This window comes from Topomyia yanbarensis, chromosome 3 (assembly GCF_030247195.1).
Source record: "Topomyia yanbarensis strain Yona2022 chromosome 3, ASM3024719v1, whole genome shotgun sequence".
NCBI classification, from domain to species: Eukaryota; Metazoa; Arthropoda; class Insecta; order Diptera; family Culicidae; genus Topomyia; species Topomyia yanbarensis.
In genome coordinates this window covers 128,234,346-128,261,479 of record NC_080672.1, presented here as the reverse complement: position 1 = coordinate 128,261,479, position 27,134 = coordinate 128,234,346, and the positions used below count along the sequence as shown (strand labels likewise).

Below are 27,134 nucleotides of genomic sequence, written 5' to 3'. Positions count from 1 at the left end.
GTGTTTCAGTTGAACCTCGGAAGCTCAATCTGTGTGGACGTGTTTTCACCGGTCGTGGCTTGTCCTCTACTTTAGAGGGTTGTGAGTGGCAATACAAGGAACGGATCACTAGAGGTTAGAATTAATTCTGTGAGCCTGGGCGAGTTTTAATAACTTGTCCGTGTGAAGTGGATATAACCGTGAAAGTGAAACATTCCGCCGCATCAACCACGCAATGAAAGGGATTACTGGGCTAAAATATGTGCTTCTTGTAATCATCTGTGCGCTGTTCAGAGGTATCACAAATATTCTGTTTTAAATTTTATTGCAACATAAAAACTTTTTTTATTCTGAAAATTTTAAATGCCATCCTAGAACTAAGCTCTTGATCGAAGGTATTAAACCTAACCGCAAAAATCTGTTAGTGTAAACTTTTAGTATGGTTTTAAACCGCTTTCCAACCAAAAAGAGGATGTGTTTCGAACGAACTCCTGCGGTCGTTAACTACGATGAATCAGTTTCGGTGTTATCCCGTTAACCGTTATGTGTCCGACGCGGTACCCGGGTACCTTTTCAGGTTTCAATTAATGAAATTCCAATGTTTCATCCATAGCTGGAAATTGAAACTTTGTGACATCTTAGAACTTCACTAAGTCAAGTTTTTGGGTTAATAATATTGTTGATATAGTAAGGGGGAGTGAGGAGGGGCTCCTGATTTTTTTACTACGTAACAGGCCAACGGGGTTTTCCGGGTACCCACAAAACTGAAATGCCAATAACTAAGGCAATTTCCAACCGATTTCGATACTTATTGGTGTTTTGGATTCAGGAACTCATCCACTTTTAGCCTTCTTAAAAATTATTCGGTTTACTTCATTCAGTTCCCAGGAACCCGGATTTCTGGAAGCATGTGCCAATGCTGGCATACTATGGGTATCAAAATTCTTTGAATTGCTTCAGTATCCCGTGGTTTTGGAACCATTTGGTGATTTGACCCCGGAAGAGACATTCCGGAGCAGGTTCCCGTGAGGTCGAGAGTGGCCATTCTCAGGTCAAATTGCCATATGGTCCCGTAATAATAAATAACAGACTTCCGAGACAATTTGAAGAGTTTTGGTATGCATATTGCTGGGAAAAACATGTAACAAATTGTCCCAAATTACTCTATCCCCCCTCTCCTATTACGTAACAAATTCCTTGAATTTTTTTTTCTTCAGTAAAAACATGTTACGTAACGTTCTAGCTTACCCCCCCCCTCCCCCATATGTAACAACATGCCGCAATTTGTCGGACACCGTTCTCCCTAAAAGAGTTACGTATTTTATGAATGGTCCCTTATACGGCCGGAATTCGACTCGATTTTTTGAATGTGAATATCTGCTGTTGAACTGAATGAAAAAAATCTGTTTTTACGCTATGTGATTGGAAAACCATTTTGTAACTAATTCTGTAAAATGCACAATAAGTACAAATAATGGATATACCGTCGTGCGGGGCTACTTTGGATATATGGGGCTACTTTGCACACTTTAGTTTTTCAATATTTCCTATCAGACGCGCTTTTATTAGTTTTATTATACCTTTGACATTTGTAGAGCCATGTCTTTTAAACATGTTGCATATACCCTTTGTCATTTTTCTTAATACTGTTTAACAAAACAAACAAAACACTTCAAGGATCGATAAAAGTGATTGGAGGCTCGTAAAATAAGACTGCTCAACAAAACAGAGAATCTTAAGTGTACCGAGACCACATACTGTTTTTCGGAAAGAAGAAGAAAAAAGATGAAAAATGGCGTTTCCGTTTGTTTCTAGTATGTCAGGATCGGGTTTTGTGAGCATTTGAAAGTTTTTGTGTGATGAAAAATGGCGTTTTTCGTTTGTTTCTACACTGAAAAAAATCCAAACGTTAATTCTATTTGCTTCAAACCGCTTAAAATTCATATGAAGAAGAAATGCTATTGTTATCACGCGCACACATACCTTCTATGTGTCAACTGTATAAACTATGTATGCACGCACATAAGTTATATGTGCATATTGTTATAGAATGGGGTTTTATGTGCCTAATAGTTATGAAATGTGAATGTAAGATTAATATTTCTTGTAAATACACACATTAGGTTTATGTGCCAGCAAATAGTGTCTATATGCCTCCGTTAATTGCAAAAATCTATGTGTAAAATCAATAGGCATAACGTTTACTTTTTTTTGAGTGTAGTATGTAAGGATCGGTTTTATGAGCATTTGAAGATTTTTGTGTCCTTAAAAAAGTTGTTTTTGATATCATTATCAACAACTTTATCGAAGAGACCAAGCCTCTAAATAATGTTTTGAGTTTATTCTCCGTAATTATGTCCAAGAGAATTAATTACTAAAATGGTTTTTTTTCAAGAGATGCTCTGTATTATGTTGTATAATTTCTTTGAAGACATTGAACCTCCAAAGTTGGTGGTTGCGCAATAATGTGATCTTGGCCGTGAAAAAACTGGTTTCGAACCTTTATTTCAGAATTCTTGACATTAAAAGTTCCTAACTTGAGAACGTGGCCTTGTGTACTAATTACGCCATTAATTTAGCACTCAAATATACGTCATAAATAGCCCCTTATTTCACTTTTTTTTTTATTTTGCGAAACTTTCAATCTCACCGTGTGATAATGCAAAAAATCTTTAAATGCTCTTAAAAACCTATTCTGACATACTAGAAATAAACTGATATTGCCATTTTTCCTCATTTTCCTTTTTTCTATGTGAAAAACAATATGCAGTCTCAACCCACTCAAGTTTTTCTGATAAGTAACGTTGTAAATGTTAAATTAAAATGAATCCCTTATTTTATGAAATGCGATAAATAAGTGATACTTTATTGTTGAAAATGCCTCTGATATCAGTATAAATTAATGATATTTCAATAAAAGTAAATAAAACTGGTTAATTATTTTTATATCGAATTCAAGAAGTGTGCAAAGTAAAAAAATATTTTTGAATATTTTTGAACGCTATATGAACAACTTTTTTCGTGTGAACCAATTCCGCTCATATTTGGCATACATAATACATACACGATGACAATAAATATGTGGTGATATGATGCAAATTCATCGATTATTAAAGGAGTTATAGTTCGTCAAAATTGAAAAATTGATAAAAAGTGCGCAAAGATACCCCGCACGACGGTAATGGATTGATTTAGCTCTCATTCGATACCCCGCCCCTTTTGCGTTGAACGTAAACGTAATCCTGCTTCGTTCGTGCCTGTGTCCAGTTGACTGAATCCATTGTTTATTGAGAAAAAGTCACTACTCCGAGTGTGTAGTGACTTTTTCTCAGTAAACGATGGATTCAGTCAACTGGAGACTGACACGAACGGAGCAAGATTGTGGCGTTCCTGCACCTTTACTCCTTTACCGCGTCCAGACATAGCGAAAAAAAAACAAACTACAAAACTCGGCGTCGTATGCAAGTCAACAAACAATTTTTGTAGTAATTTCTATCCCTCCTCGCGGATCGAGTGATAGAGATTGCCAGGTACCCACATTTACCTCAATGTCAACAAATACCCCAAGGAAGGCACCTGGTACCGTTAATGTTTCTGATATACTTCAGTTATGTACATCTAATAATGATGATTATAGAAGGAAGAGTATGTGTGTAATTATCCCTTTACGACTGATCTGTGTTTTTACTCGTGTGATATGGTCACCCTATGTTAGACCATTTCCATAATATTACTAAATTTTCATCGTATTAATTGCATATTAGAGATATTATCAAACTATGTCATATTCGAAAGTGTTATAAAGAATAATAGGTTCAACATCCGTAAAATACCTCACAGTTTTCTGTTAAATTTGTTTCAAATTTATTATGGGAACCCGGAGCTCTTCGGACCTACCTAAGCAAATCGCCCTTTTAGGTTGATAGATGTGAAAGAATTTATCGGTCAGAGATCCAAATTGTTAGTTTGATACCTCAGCTACATTTTGGTGCCATAAAAATTAGTTTACACCACTCCATGGCAGCACTAGGCGACGATTTGCAAAACTCTACGTACCATCCTTTTACAATGGCTCGGGCAACTCAGACCGTCAATTATTTTTTGCAATAGATTTTTTTTTCCTATGAAATATTTGATGCAAAAACTTCTTAAGAAGCAAAAAAAATAAATTGCGTTACAAATCTCAATCTGGTTAGTCACAGCTGTCGATTGGCGCATCATGTATTTTCATTTTCTTTGTTGTGGCGTGAGAAATCGTGTGCCTAGCCGCAAGCCGTTGAGCGGTGGTTGATGGAATAGGGGGTCCGAATAGCCCCTTGCGCTCTTTTATTAAGACCCGTTGTTTTTTATTCATTAAGACAATCTGTGAGATGAATGCTCACAAATACAAATACAAATTTCGCACAAAAGTGGTGAGCTTCTTGAAAATATCTGTGTTTTCACCAAAACTAAAATCATTCCATACAATAGGAGCCTCAAGCTTTCTAAAAAACGTGCTTGTTTTTTTACTTTTATTTGTTGCTTTAATCACGGTTTACCCATTATAATAATTTTAGTTTTTAGGATGAAACACAATGCATCTCCTTTCTAAAAAACCAAAGAAATGAATTCAGCTATCAGAGTTAATGTTTTAGAATAGAGGTTTCACGAATATGTGCAACAGTCAGAAAGCCTTACGATTTTCTGAGAAATTGAGAGGGTCCGAATTACCACGAATTAATAGCCCCGGCCCCTCTAAATATTGCACAGATTTGGCTACCTGTTCATTTCATTCATAAAAGACGATAAAGTGGAGCATCGCACTAATGCATATTATTCCAGGATGGCCGAGCTTTGCGCTTTCTCAATTGAACTTTAATTTCTTCTTATAAATATTTCAATCGTCGATTATGCACTTTGTGTATGCCATGCTGTTTGAATTGTGAAAAGCTTCGAAAACACTCGTTAGAGTGAAGGTAAATCTACTTTTACATTCGCCGCTCACACTGACTCATACCATGTGCACCTTTTGCCTCTTTTCATTAATTCATTCAGCGATGAAGTACTCTCTATTGATGCCAATACGACATATTTTATAGCAGGATAATATGAAAAAGCGAACTCTTTTGTTTCTCGTGTTATGTATGTATGCATCGAGATACAGGACACAGCACCGGATAAAAATATTGGTAACAATCGACAGGATGTTGTGTAATTATTATGATCTGACCAACATCTTTCATATCCATATATTTTTTATATTCTTAGCAGGTCATTGCCTCTGGTTCCCAAAGGCGTTGTGTATCTAACCAACTTTTGATTGACGCCCCTGTATGTTCTCTTCATATTTTCGTTTTGACTATAGAGGTTTTCACCAAAGAATCATTTTTTTCTTTTTTGGGTTAGGGGCTTGTCTTACCCTATGTGTGAGGGTTGGGAACCCAGGTGACCTGCGTACAAAACAATCGAATTACCAACTACGCTATGGCTGCCGCCTTCTTCACATTTGAAATGGTCCATGCGAGGTAAATATATAACTCCACAAAAATCGACTATCTTTCATACACCAAGGCAGACAGACTACAGTGTCAGTTGAAATATAAAACAGGACCCGAACGATATAATCGGTGTCAGGGCAGGAATCCCAAAGGCTGTGGCATGATGCTGTCGTTGCCTACCGTGGCTATTTATACGTAACGGTTTTGCGGTGGCTTATATTTTTACGCTCTAAAAGGATTGTGGAAAAGGGGTTAAGGCTTCAGACAGGACACTGCTCTTTCAGATACACCATGTCAACATACATGTTTACGTACGTATAGCTTCTTCTTGGAGCAAAGGTATACCACATGCTCGAGGATTTTCCAACATAAACATACTACAACCTGTCTGGATTAGCAACGTCTGACTAAAAAGGTATATTGCCAGGAGGCTTGGAAATTTTGGTTACGGTTTTGGCAGGGATATAGAGATGCTATGATAAATTTTGCCGTTTACGGAAATTAAAATTTAAACTAGTTTCCCGATTGCAGTTTAGATTTACTCTCGCTCCACTGATTTTTACACGCTATATGTGGAACGTATCGATGGGTTTGTTCTTGCGATCCTGAATACACATAGGAGCAGGAAACATCTGTTTAATCAATTTTCTTGGACGAAGTTTTCAATTTTCTTTTCATGTATAGCATTTGCTTGATGAAGAAACAACATTTGTCACATCCGGTGTTTTCCTCTAGCAGGACCACAGTTCACTATACGACATTTTCCTTTTAATTTTCAACTATTACGTTGTTTTTTCCCTTTATTCAATACACAGCTACAGAGTTTAATTACATATAAATGACAAAGCTCCCATCGGTTTTACCATTACAGAGCCGAATTCCAACAAAACACTAGACAACTATTATGTTGTTGTAACATATGACTGAATTTTGTCTCCTAAACAGTGATGACGTATCTAGTATAGGTAGCATTTTTGTTTCTCTTTAAAAGTTCAATGTTGACGAATTTGTATTGAGAACTTGAACCAACATTTTGGAATTTTGTTGATGATTGATTTAATACGCTACACGGTACTAAATAAACGGCTTAACACTTCATAATGATTTACAAAAACAAGTATTAAAGGAAGGGTTATATACACTACTGGAATATTTTCCGGTTGTCCCATGGAGCCGCCTTTGATAACATTTTAAACATAAAGGTTATACTGAATATACTTAAGTCCACGTTGTATTTTATTAATGATCTTGATGAAGTATTAACATAGTAAGTATTAAGATGAGCAGAAGCCAATTTCAGTGAAACCACAAGTGCATTTTTCGTAAATTAAAAACCCTATATCTTTTCGACCCGACAATACAATACAATACAATATAATACAATACAATACAATACAATACAATACAATACAACACAATACAATACAATACAATACAATACAATACAATACAATACAATACAACACAATACAATACAATACAATACAATACAATACAATACAATACAATACAATACAATACAATACAATACAATACAATACAATACAATACAATACAATACAATACAATACAATACAATACAATACAATACAATACAATACAATACAATACAATACAATACAATACAATACAATACAATACAATACAATACAATACAATACAATACAATACAATACAATACAATACAATACAATACAATACAATACAATACAATACAATACAATACAATACAATACAATACAATACAATACAATACAATACAATACAATACAATACAATACAATACAATACAATACAATACAATACAATACAATACAATACAATACAATACAATACAATACAATACAATACAATACAATACAATACAATACAATACAATACAATACAATACAATACAATACAATACAATACAATACAATACAATACAATACAATACAATACAATACAATACAATACAATACAATACAATACAATACAATACAATACAATACAATACAATACAATACAATACAATACAATACAATACAATACAATACAATACAATACAATACAATACAATACAATACAATACAATACAATACAATACAATACAATACAATACAATACAATACAATACAATACAATACAATACAATACAATACAATACAATACAATACAATACAATACAATACAATACAATACAATACAATACAATACAATACAATACAATACAATACAATACAATACAATACAATACAATACAATACAATACAATACAATACAATACAATACAATACAATACAATACAATACAATACAATACAATACAATACAATACAATACAATACAATACAATACAATACAATACAATACAATACAATACAATACAATACAATACAATACAATACAATACAATACAATACAATACAATACAATACAATACAATACAATACAATACAATACAATACGATACAATACAATACAATACAATACAATACAATACAATGCAATACAATACAATACAATACAATACAATGCAATACAATACAATACAATACAATACAATACAATGCTAGTTAAAAAAGGAAAATGAGAATTATAACAAACATAGAATTCAGTAAAATAAATTCCTGGAAAATCAAAAATACCTTAACTTTGCAATCGAAATCTGCAACCACTTCGGTGATTGTGGCAGTCATGAAGCAAATAGAATCATGACCAGCACGCATAGAGTTCCTATGTTGCAACAACAAAAAGCTTCGTTGACATAACTCACGTTCGGTTGCATACTTGTGGAGACATAATAGCTTCGAAGAATCTGCCTCAACAAGAAGAATCTCAGCCACCACGAAAACAATGTGGGCTCCACTTGTTAAATTCATTGGAGATGTTGAACATTGATTCCATCTGGCGGTTTGCCTTGTTAACCGTTATGTGTCTAACGAAAAACACATTTAATAGGCCGACGAGGGTACCCGGGTACCCACAAATTGAAATGCTCACAACAGTGGCGTAGCCAGGGAAGGGGGTTTGGGGGTTAAACCCCCTCCCCCCAAACCAAAATTAATTGAATTGAAAAAAAATTGCTGATGACCAGTTTATTTTAAAAAAAAATAATGTTTAAGTAAGAGTTTTAGAAGTTTACTATCTGATCACTACAGTGAGAACTTAATATTTTAAACACCGTTGGGACTTTTGGTAAATTGTGGGAATGGATTTTTAAGTGATCTCTTAGTGAGGAGCTTATAATTGACAAATCATGTCAATATTAAATAAAATATCTGCATGGAAACATCCACATAAAACTTATGTAAAAAGGCATTTTCCGTTGGTCTCTAGAAGGCCAGGATCAGCTTTTATGAGTATTTGATTTTTTTTGTGCTATCGATTATCTAAATAGCCATCACGTAGGATTGGAAATGAAGAAAATTAAAAAAAATCGATTTAGTGACAATTTTTAATGTACATTTGAGTACTGAATTAAATGGCGTAATACAATTTCGTATGCAAGGACTCGTTCTTATGTTATGAATTTTATTAGAAAAGAAATAAATGCTCGAAAACAGTTTTTACGCTCAATATCATATAGCTTCGAAACAGTCAGCTTTAGAGGTTTAGTATTTTCGAAGAATTTTGCAACGTTAAACATCTTCTGATAAAATAATTTTGGTGAACAATCCTCCCAGATGGATGCATTAATTCTTCAAACAAATTTAGTCTCGAAAAACTTGGTGCCTTCAGTAAAGTTTTCGAGAATTTTATTACAAATAACGTGGCTGAAGATATGAATGCTCCATATAATCAGGGTATCGAGATATACTTGCTATTTGCGAAAAAGAACCTTCAAAATCAATTATTCTAATATTACTGTATATGATCAATCTCTTCTGCTGTTAATAAACAACAAAATAAACATGTTTTCCAAGCCATGAGTCTTTGAAGCTACAGCAACATTGAAGAAAACTGGATTTAAGAATAATTACATAAATAGAGCGTTCATATCTTCAATAAAAATGTTTTAAATGAAATTCGCAAAAACTTTGCTGAAGACATCAAGCCTTTTACTACTTTTTTGAAGAGTTGATTTTTCATGATTATTTCTAAGAGGATTTAGCACAAAAATAATTATGTCTGAAGATGTGTTGTTTCATATTCGAAAACTTGTTGCTAAACTTTCACTTAAATAATTTAGTTATCAATCAGTCTAAGACCGCGTTGTCCTTTGCTGTATCAAGAAGTTGTCTCCAGTTCACTCGATCCATGGCTGTTTGTCTCCTCGCAGAGCACCCGCTTAACACCCTTTTTATAGATGTTCTTTCAGATCTTCAAAATCACCCAGTGGAATGCTCTAACCAACGCCTCTCTTCCGTGTTTCAACAGCTCACATGGCAGTTGATCATTGCCAAGGGCTTTATCAGTCCTCAACCGTCCGATCTCCTTATAAATCGTTGGTAGATCCGGCGCTGAGAATCTGTCGTCGGCTACGCATGTCCCCAGGCTGATTCTTGCGATACTCTCGTCTTCCACTGCTATTTCGACATTCGTCATAATACACTTATCGATCAGCTCACACTCGGTCGTGAGAAGGTCTCCATTAGTATCTCTTCATATGTTGGCCTGTGCCACATAGCCTTTGCTCGAGCGATTTACATACTCGTAGAATTTTCGTAACTCTACAGATGCTCCATCGTTTCGGTATTCCGATCTTCCTGAAGGGATTCTGAATTTATATTCGCACTACGGAAGGTGGGAACATTTGTGATGTCGTAGAAGAAACTTCTGTTCATTAGAACGTGGTCGATGTAGTTCTCAGTTTGTTTACCAGGTGATCTCAAAGTGACTCCAAAGTCGCGCCCTTGTGGAACCCTGCTGATCTGCAATGCAATAGTCATATGAAATTGGTTTATGCATGCGGTGTAAGGTATTACACTGCATGTGTCAATACTAATTGTTTTACATTTACTATGTTTTAATTGCCGCAAGGTTCTACCACAGAGAACAGACATCCATGATCGAGCAAAAATATTTTAAAAAGGTGTGTAAACATTTGAATTAATATACGATAAACACTAGCGCCGCCAAACCAACTTATTCCAACTATCCGTCAAATCCATTCCGGAACCGTTTCGAAATCCTGAATGGATTCAGTATGGAATCTTGCTCAAATGCATCAACCGATTCCGACTCTATCGGTTGATGCATTCGAGCTGCAATTCATACTGGAAGTCCGAACCGGTTCCGGACTAGTTTGACTGGGTATAGGAATAACCGCTGTAAATTCAGTCGAACTCAGCCACAAAAAAAACATGACGACAGTAACGCACCTGGTTTGGATATCCCACTTACCTTCGAAACCGTTAGATTTTTACACAAGTTGAATACTGAACATGGACGTCTGTTCTCTGTGGTTCTACTGTATCGATTTTGTTAGCTATTTTCGGTTTTTTCAAAAGCTCTTGGACATATTCGTTGGCGGGTGTTCTTAAGCATACTAATAGTCAGTACTGACTGTATCGATTTTGTTGGCTGTTTTCGGCAAATTGAAGATTAAGAAAAACGAAAGCAATGAAATAGAAAGACTAATAGATATTCTGAGATCATTAGTTGACGTAAGACGTAATTTTTTGAAAGGGCGTAGAATTTTTGCATGCATCATTTCCTAAAAAAATGTTGGATTACCGTATTTCATACAGCAAAACCATCTGAGGAAGAGTTACAGGGAATGAGTACTTCTGTACGATAAAAATATGCGCTGAAAAAAATGCTCGAAAAAATTCCACAAAAACAGAAAACCCATTTTGTGATTTTTTTATATTTTGTCAACAAAAACCTAAAGAGAAAAGAAACATTTTGAATGATTGCATAATGGAGAACTTATCAGTAAAAAGTTTTACTGATTGACAGACAAAACTGTAATTTTATTACAGAATTTGATTCTAAGTGTCATTTCAATTCAAAACACATTTAACAAAATTCTTCTAAAATGTGATAATTGTCGAGAAATTTGGAATTTTGCTTCAACAAAAAGAAGGGGAGTGCGAAGAAGCTCACACTTGTCCATGAGGAGGGAGATGGGGATATTGCAAAATGTTCACGTGGACACTTCTAATGATACCGTGTTATAATGCCCAAGGTTACTTTTTGTCTGTCTCAATGTCCCGGACATTATGACGCACTGTTATTTTGGAACCCATTGTGTATAGGGTTATACTCTTGGCTACAACACACACCTTCTCCCCAATTTACTACAGGTCCTAGGCAACTTGGTGGTAAACATGAAACCAGTTGGCGGAAGGTCAAAAGAAAAGCAATCATTTGGATGTAAAGTCGTCCTTAGAAGCTCCGACAGAGTGTTGGATGGCTTTGTAAAGTTGTAAACCAGTTGACACCTGTCATAATTTTTACTGCTTAAGACCCCAGTATATTAACTTTGACATCTTCTCTATATTCTAAGGAAAATTGTTATCTTCTTGGCGAGAGGCCACTATTCTCGACAAACATATGATTACGGCCTAAAAGCCAACTGTCAAAATCTACTTTGAATGGAAATTCCAGACAAACCGTTACTAGTCGAACACAGTTCACAACAGTTTATGGAAGAGAAAACTTTTCTCCTTCATTTACTACCAACATCTGTTATTGGCGTGTAACGCCAATATGTTTATGTTGCAATTAGAAATGCCTCATCAACACTATAAAACTCAAAAGAGTTCACTTGTCTCTCGTTGTTTCCAGTAGAATTAAAGATGATTTGAAAAAAGCAATTGATTTTAAAAAAATGTCCAATATCTTCGAAAATACTCAAAATACTACATATTATGTTAAAAATTAAGTATTTTGACGATTTAAATAACTTTGTAGAATATATGAAACTTGTACGAATGATAATTGAAAAGATATTAAAAAAAAATTAGATGGTTGTGTACAGGACACGACCACGGTGACATTAAAAATGTAGCTTTTTTCAAGTGCGTGCATATGAATTTTATCTATCACACATATCGACTCACGTTCTTGTTCACTCGCCTGTTTTCATATGTTACAATTTGCTATATACCCTTCCCATCAAAACATAATTTATTGAAGGTCTTTTAACGGTAATCTATTAATTAATCAAGTATCTCACTAGGTGATTGGCATTATTTGGCTGATCCATCTAGTAAAAATAGGCTGGTCTGTCCAGAAAATATATTCAAAAGAAAAGTTCCATATTGAGAGCTGTGATGAGGAAGCCCACGCCCGCCAACGGAAATATACAGATTCTCCATGAAATATGAAATTTCATGTTCCATTTAAATTTTCAATAATGTACTAATGAACTTAAGTAAACAATCTTAAGTTTAAGTATTTCTTGATCGATTAGTGGTGGAAAAAATGAAATTATTTGATAAATTACATTTTTATGCAACGTTCGTACTACCAGTTAAAACGGGTTTTTATGCTATCTTGGTGACATTTTTCTTGTTGCTGATTATTAAAACGTGTTATAACTCTGTAGTGTAAACATTGTATTATTAAACCAATTCTGCAGCGTTTTATGTTATATAGGTGTTTTATGTGGTAATAGGACTGACATAATTATATCTTCAGTACAGCGGTTTGTTTCATAATTTAAAACAGATTTATTTTAAAATTTAAATTAGTATACCCAACCGTTCTATTTGTTGTGTACTTTAAAACGCAATTAGAACTGTGTTTTAAATACATAGGGTAGGACAGATATTCTGACTGGATAAACTGGGAAAACAATTTCAACTCCAGTAACGCTTAAGACATGGCTTGAATTTGAATCGAAAAAGAACACCCGCTTCAACTGCAGCTGGGACGGTAAGTTCTGTTTTAAAATTTTCCGTTGTGTGCAGTACGAAACAAAAGTGTTTGAAATTAGAAAACAAAAAGTTCTGCTGGGAATGTGATTGTTTCCGATGCAATTACACTCAGATTTTTCACGCAGGGGATACAGGCCGTGTAAATGAAAACCACGTAAATTTCAAAATCTGCGTAAAAAAACCTGAGTGTACTCTCCTATATAAAATACTACGCTGCTGAACAGTGCAATAACTACAGAAGCACGTTGTCAGATGCCTTACTGATAAAAAACATATAACCGAAATATGAAACATGAAAACCAATTGGCTCTTTACCCTACGCAGCTACAAAGCGCCGTAAACATGGATTAACAAGTTACAACGCACACGCATGCATAAAAATAAATATATTTTTTTCAAACGCAACACTCTTAAGCAGCACACACCGTATTGAATTAAATCCAAACCACCCCGCCCACCCACTTTGCAAATCATTCTGTGACACCATGCTGGTACCCGAAAAATCCGCACACGGCCACCGCTGCCGAAAATGCATAGCGTCTACCGCTTATTGTAGTGCCCAGACGCTGCAGCCATGATCTTACCCGTTCGACATAAGAACAAAAACTGATTCAAACGGGTACGCGTCACCTCTATTTATAAACTAACCGTATATGGTTTAGTCACTTAGGTGCGAGTGTGTGCAAATGCCAACGTTACCGAAAATCGATAGCGCTTATTGTATCGCCCGGAGATGATGTTGCTCGTATGGGATAAGAGCAACAACTGATTTAAACGGACATGCGTTGCTTCTATTTACGACTTTTCGTGTTTCATTGAGCAACTAAGCTGCCCTCTCTTGACGGCTGTGTCTGAGAAATCTCCCTCACGAATGGTAATTTTCCCGTTTTCCGTGAACTTTTTAATTTTACCAATTTCCAAAAGTCTACTTTTATTGGGGAGATATTAAATTATTACCAATATTTAAGTTAGGTGTTTCTGATTCGGTTGGTGTATGAATGATTAAAATCCATCTAGTAATATCGGAGTTATAAGCGTGCAAACCTTACATAGTTTCGTTACATGGGAGATAGTTTAGATTTTAGAATGACACCTAGCCCCAGATAGTGGAGTAAGTTATTTTTAATGTCAAAATAATTTTAGGGCCATCCAAATATAACGAGCTATAACTTCTTAAGCGTTACAAGAGGAGATTTCATGCATTCAGAAAAACAATTCATGAAAGCAATCTCCTCGACTTTTCCATAGAAGTTAGCTCACCTTTTACCAAAAAAATTAGTTGAAAAATCTTACTTATAGAACGATCACAAATTACGAAAATCTTAGCAGCAAATGACAGACCTTGTAATTTTTGATAAGTTGTTCGAAAACACTATTGACATAAACTCAGCCGTTTCTACACTAATAACCAATCACCATTTGAAACACTTTATTTTTCAAAAATTGCAAAATAATTTAGAAAATACACGAGATAAGCCGTTGTTGTAATATAGAAAGTTGTCCATTTAGAAGCAGTTGGCTGAGTTTTTCAATTTCAAGCAAACGGTTAGTGAGTTTACAAGAATTTCCAGACACAGTAGAACATTGATAGATCACGTGTATTCCAATTTTGATGGGGTTCATTCGTATGTAGAGGCCGATTGTAAAATTTCAGATCATGAGACAATTTCAATTTTGCTGGAGAGTGAACCAAACCGTGAGGAGGATAAAGTTAAAATTAAGTGCTGGAAAAGATATTCGAAACAAGCCATGTCTCAACTGGTTTCGAGAAGCCTGGATTTTACGGAATTGAATGGAAATTTGGATAACAAGGCAGCTGTTCTAACTAATGTGTTAAACGAGTGTACAAATAGTTTAGTTTCTCAAAAGTATATTAATTTAAATAACTCGAACAGCTGGTACTCTTTAGATCTTTTGCGCCTGAAACGTAAAAGGGATAAAAAGTACAAGAAATTTTGCAGAACTAATAGTGAACGTCTTTGGAATGGGTACACACACGCGCGAAATATTTATTCACGAGCTTTGAAAAAGACCAAATGTGAGTACATTCAAAGGAAGATCGATCAACATCAAAACAACAGCAAAGAGTTATGGAAAATCCTAAAGAATTTAATTAAACCTAAACCTAGTTCCTCGCAGTCCATAACTTTTAACGGGGTAGAAGAACAATCTGAGCAAATAATAGCTGAAAAATTGAACAGTTATTTCGTTAACAGTGTGCAACTGATCAATCAAAGTATTGAGCTGGTCAGTGAACCTGCGGAAATAACACAGCCGATTAATATTAACTGTAGATTTGATGGATTTCACCCAATCACTTTTGAACAATTGAAAGATATTTGTTTTTCTTTGGGAAAATCGGCTGGTATCGATAATGTCAATGCAAAAGTGATACAGGATTGCTTTCATGTCATCGGACACGATCTGCTGGACCTTGTAAATGAATCGCTACAAACGGGGCACGTGCCGACAGTTTGGAAGGAATCACTTGTGATTCCTATTCCCAAAGTTACTGAGACGGATAAAGCCGAAGAGTACCGCCCCATTAACATGTTGCATACATTAGAGAAAATTTTAGAACTTGTTGTTAAGGGCCAGCTGATGAGATATTTGAATAATAATAATTTGCTAATTCCGGAGCAATCGGGATACCGAGAGGGACACTCTTGCGAAACCGCTTTGAATCTAGTGTTAGCAAAATGGAAAGAGAAAATCGAAGTTAAAGAGACTATTTTTGCTGTATTTTTGGATCTGAAACGCGCTTTTGAGACAATTTCGAGACCATTACTTTTGAAAACTTTAGAGCGATTTGGTATCGGAGGGATAGCGCATAAGTGGTTTGAAAACTATTTATGTGATAGAACTCAGAAAACTAGTTTCAACGATTTTGTATCTAGTCCTCTCGGCAATCCTCTTGGAGTGCCGCAAGGTAGTGTCTTAGGTCCTATTTTATTTATTATGTATATAAATGACATGAGGCGAGTTTTACGATTTTGTGACTTAAATTTGTTTGCTGACGACACTGTTCTGTTCATTGCAGCTAAGGATATAGATGAAGCCGTGGCGCATTTGGACGAAGATTTGTATTCCCTTGCTCGTTGGTTAAAATTTAAACAATTAAAGTTAAATGTTGCTAAAACTAAATATATGATCATCTCTTCGGCTAATACTAGGCCTGACGTTAACGTTGAAATAAATGGTGAGACTATTGATCGCGTTAGTGAATTAAAATATCTTGGAATAATCATTGATGACAAGTTAACCTTTAAGTCTCACATCGACAATGTCATCAAAAAGATTGCTAAAAAGTATGGTATATTGTGTCGTCTGAAAAATGATTTAACAATTAGTAGTAAAATTTTATTATATAAATCTATTGTTTCACCACACATTGACTTCTGCCCATCCATTTTGTTTCTTGCCAATCAAACACAAATATTGAGGTTACAGCGATTGCAAAATAGAATCATGCGATTAATTTTAAAATGTAACAGATACACTTCCTCTAGTTTCATGCTAAGCGCATTACAATGGCTCTCTGTGAAGCAAAGAATTTATTACTTAACAATGGTGTTCATTTTTAAAATTATTAATGGAATGCTGCCTCGATATTTGTGTGATCGAATTGAAAGAGGAAGTGATGTGCATAGGTACAACACTAGAAACGCGTCGGATCCAAGAACACCAAACTTTTTATTTAGTAGATCACAGAACTCCTTGTTGTACAAAGGAATAAGTTTTTTCAATTCGATGCCTAGGCATATTAAACGTGCAGCAACATTAGCGGAGTTCAAAACACTGTGTATTTCACACGTAAAATCTGCTTTGTAGACAGATTTTTTGAATTTTTATATTTTGGAGTTATTTGAATAACTATGTAATACCACGAAGATTGTATTTTTTTTCTCTTCTATTATTTGCATTTAGTCACACTAAGTTATTATATTCGCTATGATGATGATGGATTTTTGTTACTTGTTTATTAAAGTTATTAAAAAATAATGAGATGTCTACAAAAGTCTGAGCCACGCGCGCGCTAAGCAGATAGAGACTAACTTGAAATCGAACATGGTGACCAGCACTAAAAGCTCATCGGGTTGAATCGAAGCTTTTAGACTTTTGTTGTGATCAGGGTCTGATTTGATGATGGAGTTGTGTTGACTTTGCTCGACAATAGAGTTAAGTTCGGTTATTGCTGCGATAGTGGTAATAACGGAGTTAGCTCGTTGAGTATGGGGCTTGATGACTCCTTCTGATAACTACTAGATATCGGGTTCAATTCCTGATCAATCAAGGATGTTCTCGGATAGGAGTATCCCTTGATTGCCTTGGGTTAATGGTAGGAACCTTTCAATAAAGGGGTCTGATGTGGATGATATAACTCGACCGGACTCTGCACTGCCACTAGGCTCGTCACTGCACACCTTAGCAGGTGGTAGTACCGATGTCTTGGTCAGGCGGGAGGAGTCTTACAGAGAATTATCGGAAATGGAAGCTATTGGGTTCAATTCCCGATTCTATCAAGTATCTTCCCGGAATGGAAATTTTCTTGATGGACCCTGGTTGTTGGCGGAATATTCGAAATGTATCTGGTTACGTTCTTTTGAAGGAAAGCTATGTCTGCAAATTAAACCAGTCCGTTTCTTTTTGTTAACTGGTTTTGTTATGGATCAAAATATTAATTATCTTTTAGATAAATCGTTCAGCTCACACCTTTGTGGGGGTATGAGGTGGGACCACCATCATCATCAAAGATAATTCAAACCTTTTTACGGAGCATACCGAACTTGTCAGAATGATATTTAAAAGTTAACATTGGAGGTTAACATTCACATCACTTGAAATACACAAAAAGAACTAGTGCAGCATACAGACAACAAAAAGGAGTTCTCAAACTTACCCAACCGCCAACTAATTTTGGACTCCCCTAAGGCTTATGTACACAGTAAATATCGGGGACATTATTTACATTAACTGTTCTTTCAGAATCATGAATGGATGCACTCGCTGCTTGTAACATCTCGTAGAAGGTGAATAAACTTATGCATGAGTGACTGCTGAGTCATGAGTCTGGAAAAAAAAAAATCAAATATAATATCATAGTGTGTGACCGACTTGTGTCAATGATTGTAAGTGTAACCGAGAAGGATGAAATATACGCGAGTTTCATTCATGTACCTATCAGAACAACCGCATTCGAATGGCTTAAAATCACGACAATACTGATCCATCATCGCATTTTAAATTGTTTAAATTTTCTGATGAGTTTCTTAATATAAAACATAACGACCTAGTTTATTGAAAAAAGGGAAGATCCTTCAGAATAATATCTTTTATTATTGAGTAAACGTTGAGCATCGTTTCCGAGTTCCATCCTACCGTCATCAGCGATAGGTAGGGGAATTATGGGTAAAATCGACACCCCATACCTTCCCTAGAATTATTTTTCTTCTTTTCATAATGACACTTTATTTTTAGTTGCTTGTGTATTTATGTAGAGCATTTGGAGACACATTGGATTTACGTTAGTACGCCGAATGTCATAAAAATAAACAAAACATGCGGCAGCAGCGTTCATACTCGTCTAGATGATAGATTTTGTTGGTAGATTTTAAGGTTTTAGCCATACAAAGCTCTTCAAATCACTGTTCTGTTGGTTTGCCATTGAAGAACTTTATCACAGTCTACACCGGTAGATCGTTGATGATCAGAGTCCCGAAAAATCAAAGTTTGAATCAGATAGTTTTACTAAGAAGTGTGTGTGACTTATAAGTGAATGAATCCTATTAGCAGAATGTAGAACACTTGCAAACCTTCTCTTACGAAATAATATGACACTGAAGGTTGCAATGATGTGCGTAAGGATTATTTGGAAATATCCACACCAAGAAATAATCCTACGCTTTCGAACTCTCTTCCTCGAACTACATGACGAAGCTACAAAAAGCACATATTTGCATCACACATATTCACACTTTATTACTCAGCCATATATAATATTTTTAATAAAGATCAAGATTTGAAAAAAAATTGGAGAGGAAATAAATTGAAGGGGATCTTACCCCTAACGGGTGTCGGTTTTACCCGCAGTGCCCAGAAGAAGTCACTTTGTATTCCAAGGTTTGCAACCAATAATTTTTAATGAAATTAATTTTTTTGAAGCGCTGACAAAATTAAGCCTTTTTAAGAATTTTCTGAAGAACATTTCTGTGTAGAAATTATAATTTTATTGGTTTTGTGTTAAGCTTAAGATGTCGGTTTTAACCATAATTCCCCTAGGTTAAGATCTAGAGCTAACACCCTATCATACTGTGGAACCACAATCACCACAAGACACTGCGAACTGGCAAGCGAGTGAACATTTTAACACGGGATCAATCTACCCAAATAATACAATAAAATATTTAACCTCATTAGCGCCTTTGCTTCGTTCTTCTGAAATAGCGTCGTTCGTGTAATGTCTTGTTTCATACAACATTTTTGTGTTGGTTTTCCCGTTGTGGGAAGATGTACCATTTAGAGAACGCCAACTGACTACCAAGCATTCTATATACATGCAATGCCACAAATTCAAATCTGTAGTGAGGTTGAATCAGAACGACGATGGAGTTTGGATTTGCACATAATCCCTCGAAGCTTTCCTTGCGCCTTGGGTGGCCTTAGTGAGAACTGAAAAGACAAGATTTTTCGCTGTTTGAGTTCAGTTTCCTAGAGACGACGAAGTGTTCGCTCTGGTGTCTTACCTATCTCTTTGGTGCAACGACTTGGGATGATACGTTTTCACAGAATACAAAAACAGTTTTAATAATAATTGTTTTACTATTTTCTCAATTGCATCATATTGTTCATTACCATGTTTTCCTAAAAGCGCAGAACACTGCAACAACATTTCTTCTACTATTCCTTGACAAGTGACATCTATTCTCTTATCTATTATTCCAGTTTACACGTCGGTCCACATTACCAATCTCGAGGTGCCACGAACGTACATCCTTGAAAGGAAGGATTTTATCTTCGCCTTCTCCTCCGGACACCAATGGGGACAGCACCAACGTTTCGTACGAGATGAGCCAGTAGCGGAGAACAGTACCATCCCTACGCCGCTAGATGAAGGGGCCAACATTATTGCGGGTGCAAACATAAACTTTACTAATACAAGTAGTGCCTCCGCGGTCAAACCGCTTATAATGGACTGCCAGTACGAGATCAAGGCTAATGAGTGCGGTTTTGTGCTCAAGTGGTACTTCAACCGAAAGTTGATATACCAGTGGATACCGGCAAGGAATCCCATAGGAATGGTTAGTGGTTTGTTGAAATCTTCCGCTATTTGATTATATTGTTGAATATTTCATCTTTGAAAGTTAAACGTATGTATTTCTTTTTATTTGTAATATAAACTTAAATTCTAGAACTTAATCTTGTCACTAAAACAGTGGTACAATTTCATATTATCGGAATTTTCTTGAAGATGTTGAATTAGAATATTTTAGATATTTTGGCCGAACACTTGTTAAAGTGTTCCTCATATGCCAATGTTGCATTTTAAATCTAATATGTAATGTAATGTAATGTAATGGTTGGTACAATAAGTTCCCATTCAATATACTTGGAACTACAATAAGTTTTTCATCTCAAAAAATCTCAACGACCTCGGTTAGGATTGAATCCAGACCCACTGCGGTAAGAAGCAGCCTCGCTTACCACTGATGACTGACGAAAACTATATTTTCCTATCTGTCTTGTTTAGCCAACATTAACATTAACTATAAGTATATAAATACGTGCCAGTTCTATACTCAGATCGCACATTACGGAAAGCCATGTACCGAAGCCGAGAAAAAAATCAACCTATTACAATCAACATCAATAAACAGCCTTCGACATTTGCTGCTAAAACACAATCAAAAGGCCACCCAATAACTGATGCATTTTGTATCTTGCATTCAGTACCTCCATAGCAACAACCAGCAACACCAATAAAGAAGTAAACGCCGATAAAGTAACGAGATATAATATTGGCATAGGGTGATAGCCCATCGTTCGTCGTCTCGTAATCCGCTGTGGTAATCATTCACAGAAACAGAATATGAAAAAGTAGCATATATACAATATTTGGGGCATTATGTTTCGATAATTATCACATTCGATAAGTCATGAGACCATCCATGTAACGAACACGATCTTTACGATTTATTCGATTTAAATCCACGCATTTTTTTTGTCTTACTTAACCGTTGTGTGTCCGACTTTGTGACATCTTAGAACTTCACTAGGTCAAGCTTTTGGGTTAATAATATTGTTGATATAGTAAGGGTGGGAGTGAGGAGGGGCTTCTAATTTTTTTACTACGTAACAGGCCGACGTGGGTACCCGGGTACCCACAAAACTAAAATGCCCATAACTAAGGTCATATCCAACCGATTTTGATACTTTTGGCCATTTTGGATTCAGGAACTCATCCACTTTTGGACTTGGCAAAATGAATCGTGTTGCTTCATTCGGTTCCCGGAAATCCGGGTTTCCGGAAGCAGGTTCTTGTGCAAGGGTACTATTTGTGAACTACAATGGAATACTAGCAAAATGGGTATCAAAATTCTTGGAATTGCATCAGTAGGCTGTATCTCGTGGTTTTGGAACCATTTGGTGATTTGACCCAGGAACAGACATTCCGGAGCAGGTTCCCGTGGGGCCGTGAGTGGCCATTCCATTCCAATTCCATTTTTCAAATTGCCATAGGGTCCCGTAACAATAAAATACAGACTTCCGAGAAAATTTGAAGAGTTTTGATACTCATATTGCTAGGACATTATTATAATTTACAAATCATATCCTAGTACTGGAACATTACTCCGGAAAATCCGGATTACCAAAAACCAGATCCATTATTCCGGTTCTATTAATAAATAGAATAAAAAAGTGGACAAGATCCAAAACATCTAAAAGTGTCCAAATCGGTTAAAGGAAGCCATAGTTATGAGCATTTCAATTTGTGGGTACCCGGGTACCCTCGTTGGCCTGTTAAAGGTGTTTTTTGTTGGACACATAACTGTTAAAGAGGTGCGCGATAGCCTACATATTTAACATCAAATAGAGATGGAGATAAGATTACTCGCCACACCCTGTAGAATTGCAAACTTTTCATCTATCATCACGATCAGGTAGTTTATCACTTTTTGCGCTAAGCTATATTTCTCCTAAGTGGAAAAAAATTAGTTAAAAAACTGTATTTTGTCCACTAAGGAGAAAATTGTTTTAAACCGCAGTTCACTTTTCGTGTTTTTTTCTCAGCTCCTGAATGTCATTTCATACTTCCTCAAGCGTACTAATCCAAAATTCCCAAGCCTTATTTTGTTTGTGTACATTTGTCGTTCAACAACTCGAAATGCTCCTTCCACTGCGGGGAGACTTGACCAAGGCCTGGGGAGACTTGACCAAGAGAATTTTGAAAAATCATAACAAAAAATAATTACTTGAAATATACTGTAATTATTTTTTCCATATTGTCGAGATCCTTAGGTAGCAGTACAAAATATAGAAGGGTAGCATTTCATAAATTTAGATTTTTTTAATGCATTTCTTTTTAAGGATTAACTGTACTGCTTACATTGCATGTTCATACGTCAAGTAATAAGTCATATTACTGCTAACTTTGTTGACTAATACCAAAATATATAGACTGATGTTTGGGGTGGGATTTTTTTGTGGCGTGATTTACATTAACAGTAGATATATCTATATGCTATAAAAGCTTTTGATGCATGAAGCTTTTTGCTCCCAAAGCAAAAAGCGCCTTAATGTTTGCTTTATTTTTCTCGCATTCTATTTTTAGACTTGCACGCTAAAATCGTTGATATTATACAATAAGTAATACAAGCTATGTTGGGGTCAATTATGCTATCTCATGTTGTTATGATCGTGTTATATTGCTATCAACGTTTGTTATAAATGTGATATTCGTAGAGAATTTTTTGTTAGAATTTTTGTTATTTTAACACCTAACGGTTTCTGCTTTATAACAAAATTTGATAGGAAATTTTTCGTAACAAAATATCAGCATGAGTTATAATTGTGTTATTTCCTCCTGGTCGGGTACCGCTTATTGTAGTGCCCAGACGCTGCAGCCATGATCTTACCCGTTCGACATAAGAACAAAAACTGATTCAAACGGGTACGCGTCACCTCTATTTATAAACTAACCGTATATGGTTTAGTCACTTAGGTGCGAGTGTGTGCAAATGCCAACGTTACCGAAAATCGATAGCGCTTATTGTATTGTATTGCAACAACTGATTTAAACGGACATGCGTTGCTTCTATTTACGACTTTTTGTGTTTCATTGAGCAACTAAGCTGCCCTCTCTTGACGGCTGTGTCTGAGAAATCTGCCTCACGAATGGTAATTTTCCCGTTTTTCGTGAACTTTTTAATTTTACCAATTTCCAAAAGTCTACTTTTATTGGGGAGATATTAAATTATTACCAATATTTAAGTTAGGTGTTTCTGATTCGGTTGGTGTATGGATGATTAAAATCCATCTAGTAATATCGGAGTTATAAGCGTGCAAACCTTACATAGTTTCGTTACATGGGAGATAGTTTAGATTTTAGAATGACACCTAGCCCCAGATAGTGGAGTAAGACATTTTTAATGTCAAAAATTAGCAAAAATCAGAACGATTATTTTTTCTACAAAACCTGACGAAACGAGAACGGCAACCGTACACTGGGGTACTAATATACCCCACGCCAACCTTGACACCTGCTTCCACGAAAGCTATAAGCAAACTGGCTATAACACCTTTTCCTACTCTTACTAGGAACTCTAAATTTAATTATGGTTAGGGTCCCAGGTCGATAAACGCCGAATTCTCGTCTTCACACGGCTACAAAGGTGTGGGGTAAATTTTACCCCAGTGCAACGTTCTTGGGTTAAGGTGTAGCGATCCTGAAATAACAACAAAGCTTCAGCTATGTACGTGGCATGTTACAGCATCTATGTGCGGCTAGAAATAAATATACCGATAGAAAATGGCACGCACACAAGCGTATCGTAAATATATTAATTCCTAAGCAATCAGAGGTAAGACATTTAGACATTTTACAAGCAATTTTGTCATGTGCCATAATGTAATGTTTTGATTTTGAAGATAAAATAAAAATGTAGCAGAAAAAACGGCATCTATTATAGCTGCAAGCGTGGAGAGCTCCACGAAGGCCTTCAAGTCGGAGCAAGCATGAATTTCCTGAAATTGAATTCGTATTTTTGATGAAAAATATCTTGAAATTGCATGGAACGTCAAAATTTAGTGTTCGAAAAGAAATGTTTTGTTGAACATCGACTTTCCGGCATAGAAAAGTTATGCAATCGCTTCAAAACTCGACCGGGTAACCAAGTCCCGCAAGATAGAATCTTATATACCATTAGTCGCATTACGACGATAACGGAGAATGTGTGTACAAATGTATGTAGGTGCAGAAAGTGCACCTCAGTTTCTTAGAGATTACTGAACCTAATCATAAATAGGAAATATAAGGTTTCCATCGGCTGCAATTGATTTTCTTATCCGAATTTCGATTCCAGAGTTACGGGAGGGTGGCCGCATAAAAATGCACGTCGAATAGTGATTTAGTAATATAATGGAGTTTGAACTTCAATGGTGGTTCTTGTTCAACCTTTTTTGCAATATTTTTAACGGTTGCGTTCTAGTAAGAAATGTTATATGTCATACATATCGATAACTAATAGTTATTTCTTACACAATCCCATTTATCCCTGTCTCTAACAACTCTTCACCACAGATTTGCACAGGGCACCATGCTACTCCATCAGTTTACCATTTCAATTCCATAGAGATGTGCGATATAATGAAAATACAAATCACAACAAAATGACATGGTCGTTAGTTGCTGTACACATGGTTCCGCTACTTAGTAGATAGTTTAGCATTGTTTGCCATGCAATGTGAAGTGTGACACTGACCACGCATTAATTTTTCACTCTCACCAGAACCAATTTAAAGGAGAACTCCGCACCAACTACTCAATGTCGGACTCGGTCAATTACAAGTACCGGGCACTGGTGATACAACATCCGAAGCTTAACCACAGCGGCGAGTACATGTGCTCGGTGCAAACGTACGAATCGTTCGATCGAAAAGCGGCCCGCTTCCAAATCGTTGGTAAGGATCCGTTTCTGAATTTCCTGCGGTATCTTTCACATGCAGCAGACAGGGAAGATTGATGAGGTAGATTATGTTGATACATACTTCAATATGTTTGCTTCTTTGTGTTGATTCTGCTGCTTTGTGTTGCCTCGCACCTACTGGCGCTGCTACTGTTTGCTGTTAGTTCCGGAAAAGATGTTGCTACTTCACTACGAGAACGATGCCGATAGGGAGAACATGCTGCTGATCAAATGTACGGTTTTCATGATCTATCCTGAACCGAATCTGGTGCTAGTGTAAGTGAATTTGGTGTCTCCTTATCGTAAAGGTTGCAAAATATGTTAAAATGTTGTTTTAATTTTTTTACTATTTAACATTGCGTGTTGATTTAGGTGCTTTGGAAAAAGGACATACAAATAAGACTAAATTAAATAAGACTGACAAAGATCACTAGCGTATTCCTTTTAACCTGGTGCTGAACCGGTGTAGTGTAAAAAATAGATGGATAGATAACACCCAAGTTTGAATGAGTGTAGTACCGACTACACCGGTGTAGTGCAATGCGGAAAACGAAAATGCTATAATATTAAAAGCGTTTTGTCTCTTGCAGGGTAAGCGGTGACTTGCTGTTGGTTAGTTCACGCACCATAGTTCTGTCGGACCGGTACCACATGTACAACAAAACGGTTTACGGCCTGATCGACAAGCATTTGCTCATTTCGCCCACATCGATTGGATGCGTTTTAACCGTACCTGGCTCGAGCTACGTGCGAAAGCGTGAGACTATCTATTACGGTAATATTCGCGCTGTTCACCCATTTGCGCCCGGCTAATCAATAATTAATAACCACTGTTCTTCTACTCACTTGGTATCAGATCCGACCCAGCTGACGCGATGGAGTCGTCTGAGGATGGATGAACGAGGACGTTTCGAGATCAGTGATTGCACCGGTATGGATAGTATATTATGACAGACCTAATTATATTTCAGAATTTTGAATGAACGAGGATGGTGTTGGATATTTAGCGATAATTCTGAACTTGCATTTCGTTTTCGCAACATTTTAATTATTTAAATTTGTCTCTTGACCCTATACTTTCAGGTCAATTAAAAGTGTCTTCTGCAGTGATAACGATTGCTCTAGGTATAATGTTTGTAATAAAAATTTACGAGTGATTTTGCAACATATAAATATACCAATTTTCGTATGCATAGAATAAAGAATGTTTTTGTGTACAACTTCGAAATGCCATTGATTAGTGACCAGAAAAGTAACCAGACATGACTCAATTGGCCTTCCGTTTCGCCATATAAAATAGCATACTTTGTAGAAAAGTAGCAAAAACGGAATTTTTAAGGCAATATTTACTTAAAAATAGGTTATTTTTAATAAAAATTCTTAGCGAAAGAAGCTAGAAATTCGGTATATTGAAACAAATTGTTCTCCTTCAAAATACTGAAAGTATTTTCATTCGTTGATTGTACTGTTCCACAAGCGATCGGGTGCAGATCGAAAAAATAGCGAAAGTTTGGGGTTCCAGGAAACGCCTGGTGCAGAAATTTTTGAAAAAAAAAATTGGAAAGGGGCTTCATAGTTTAAAACCAAAGTTTGTATGGAGAACTAGTGGTGTTCAAGAGGGAAGGTATCAATGAAAATGGCCATCTTAAATTTTCGCATGAAGTCTCAGAAAAAATGCTCATTGCATCG

The 27,134-nt window shown here is 35.9% G+C and overlaps 1 protein-coding gene across 1 annotated transcript; it reads left to right on the top strand.

Moving 5' to 3' along the window:
• On the top strand, window positions 1-26,618 carry LOC131694339 (uncharacterized). Its single transcript, XM_058983006.1, has 7 exons — window positions 1-275; window positions 20,206-20,561; window positions 25,269-25,440; window positions 25,610-25,721; window positions 26,036-26,220; window positions 26,302-26,376; window positions 26,529-26,618. The coding sequence occupies exons 1-7, from the start codon at window positions 215-217 to the stop codon at window positions 26,600-26,602; spliced, it is 1,035 nt and encodes a 344-aa protein (XP_058838989.1). The 5' UTR covers window positions 1-214; the 3' UTR covers window positions 26,603-26,618.
• The last annotated feature ends 516 nt before the right edge of the window (window positions 26,619-27,134 follow it).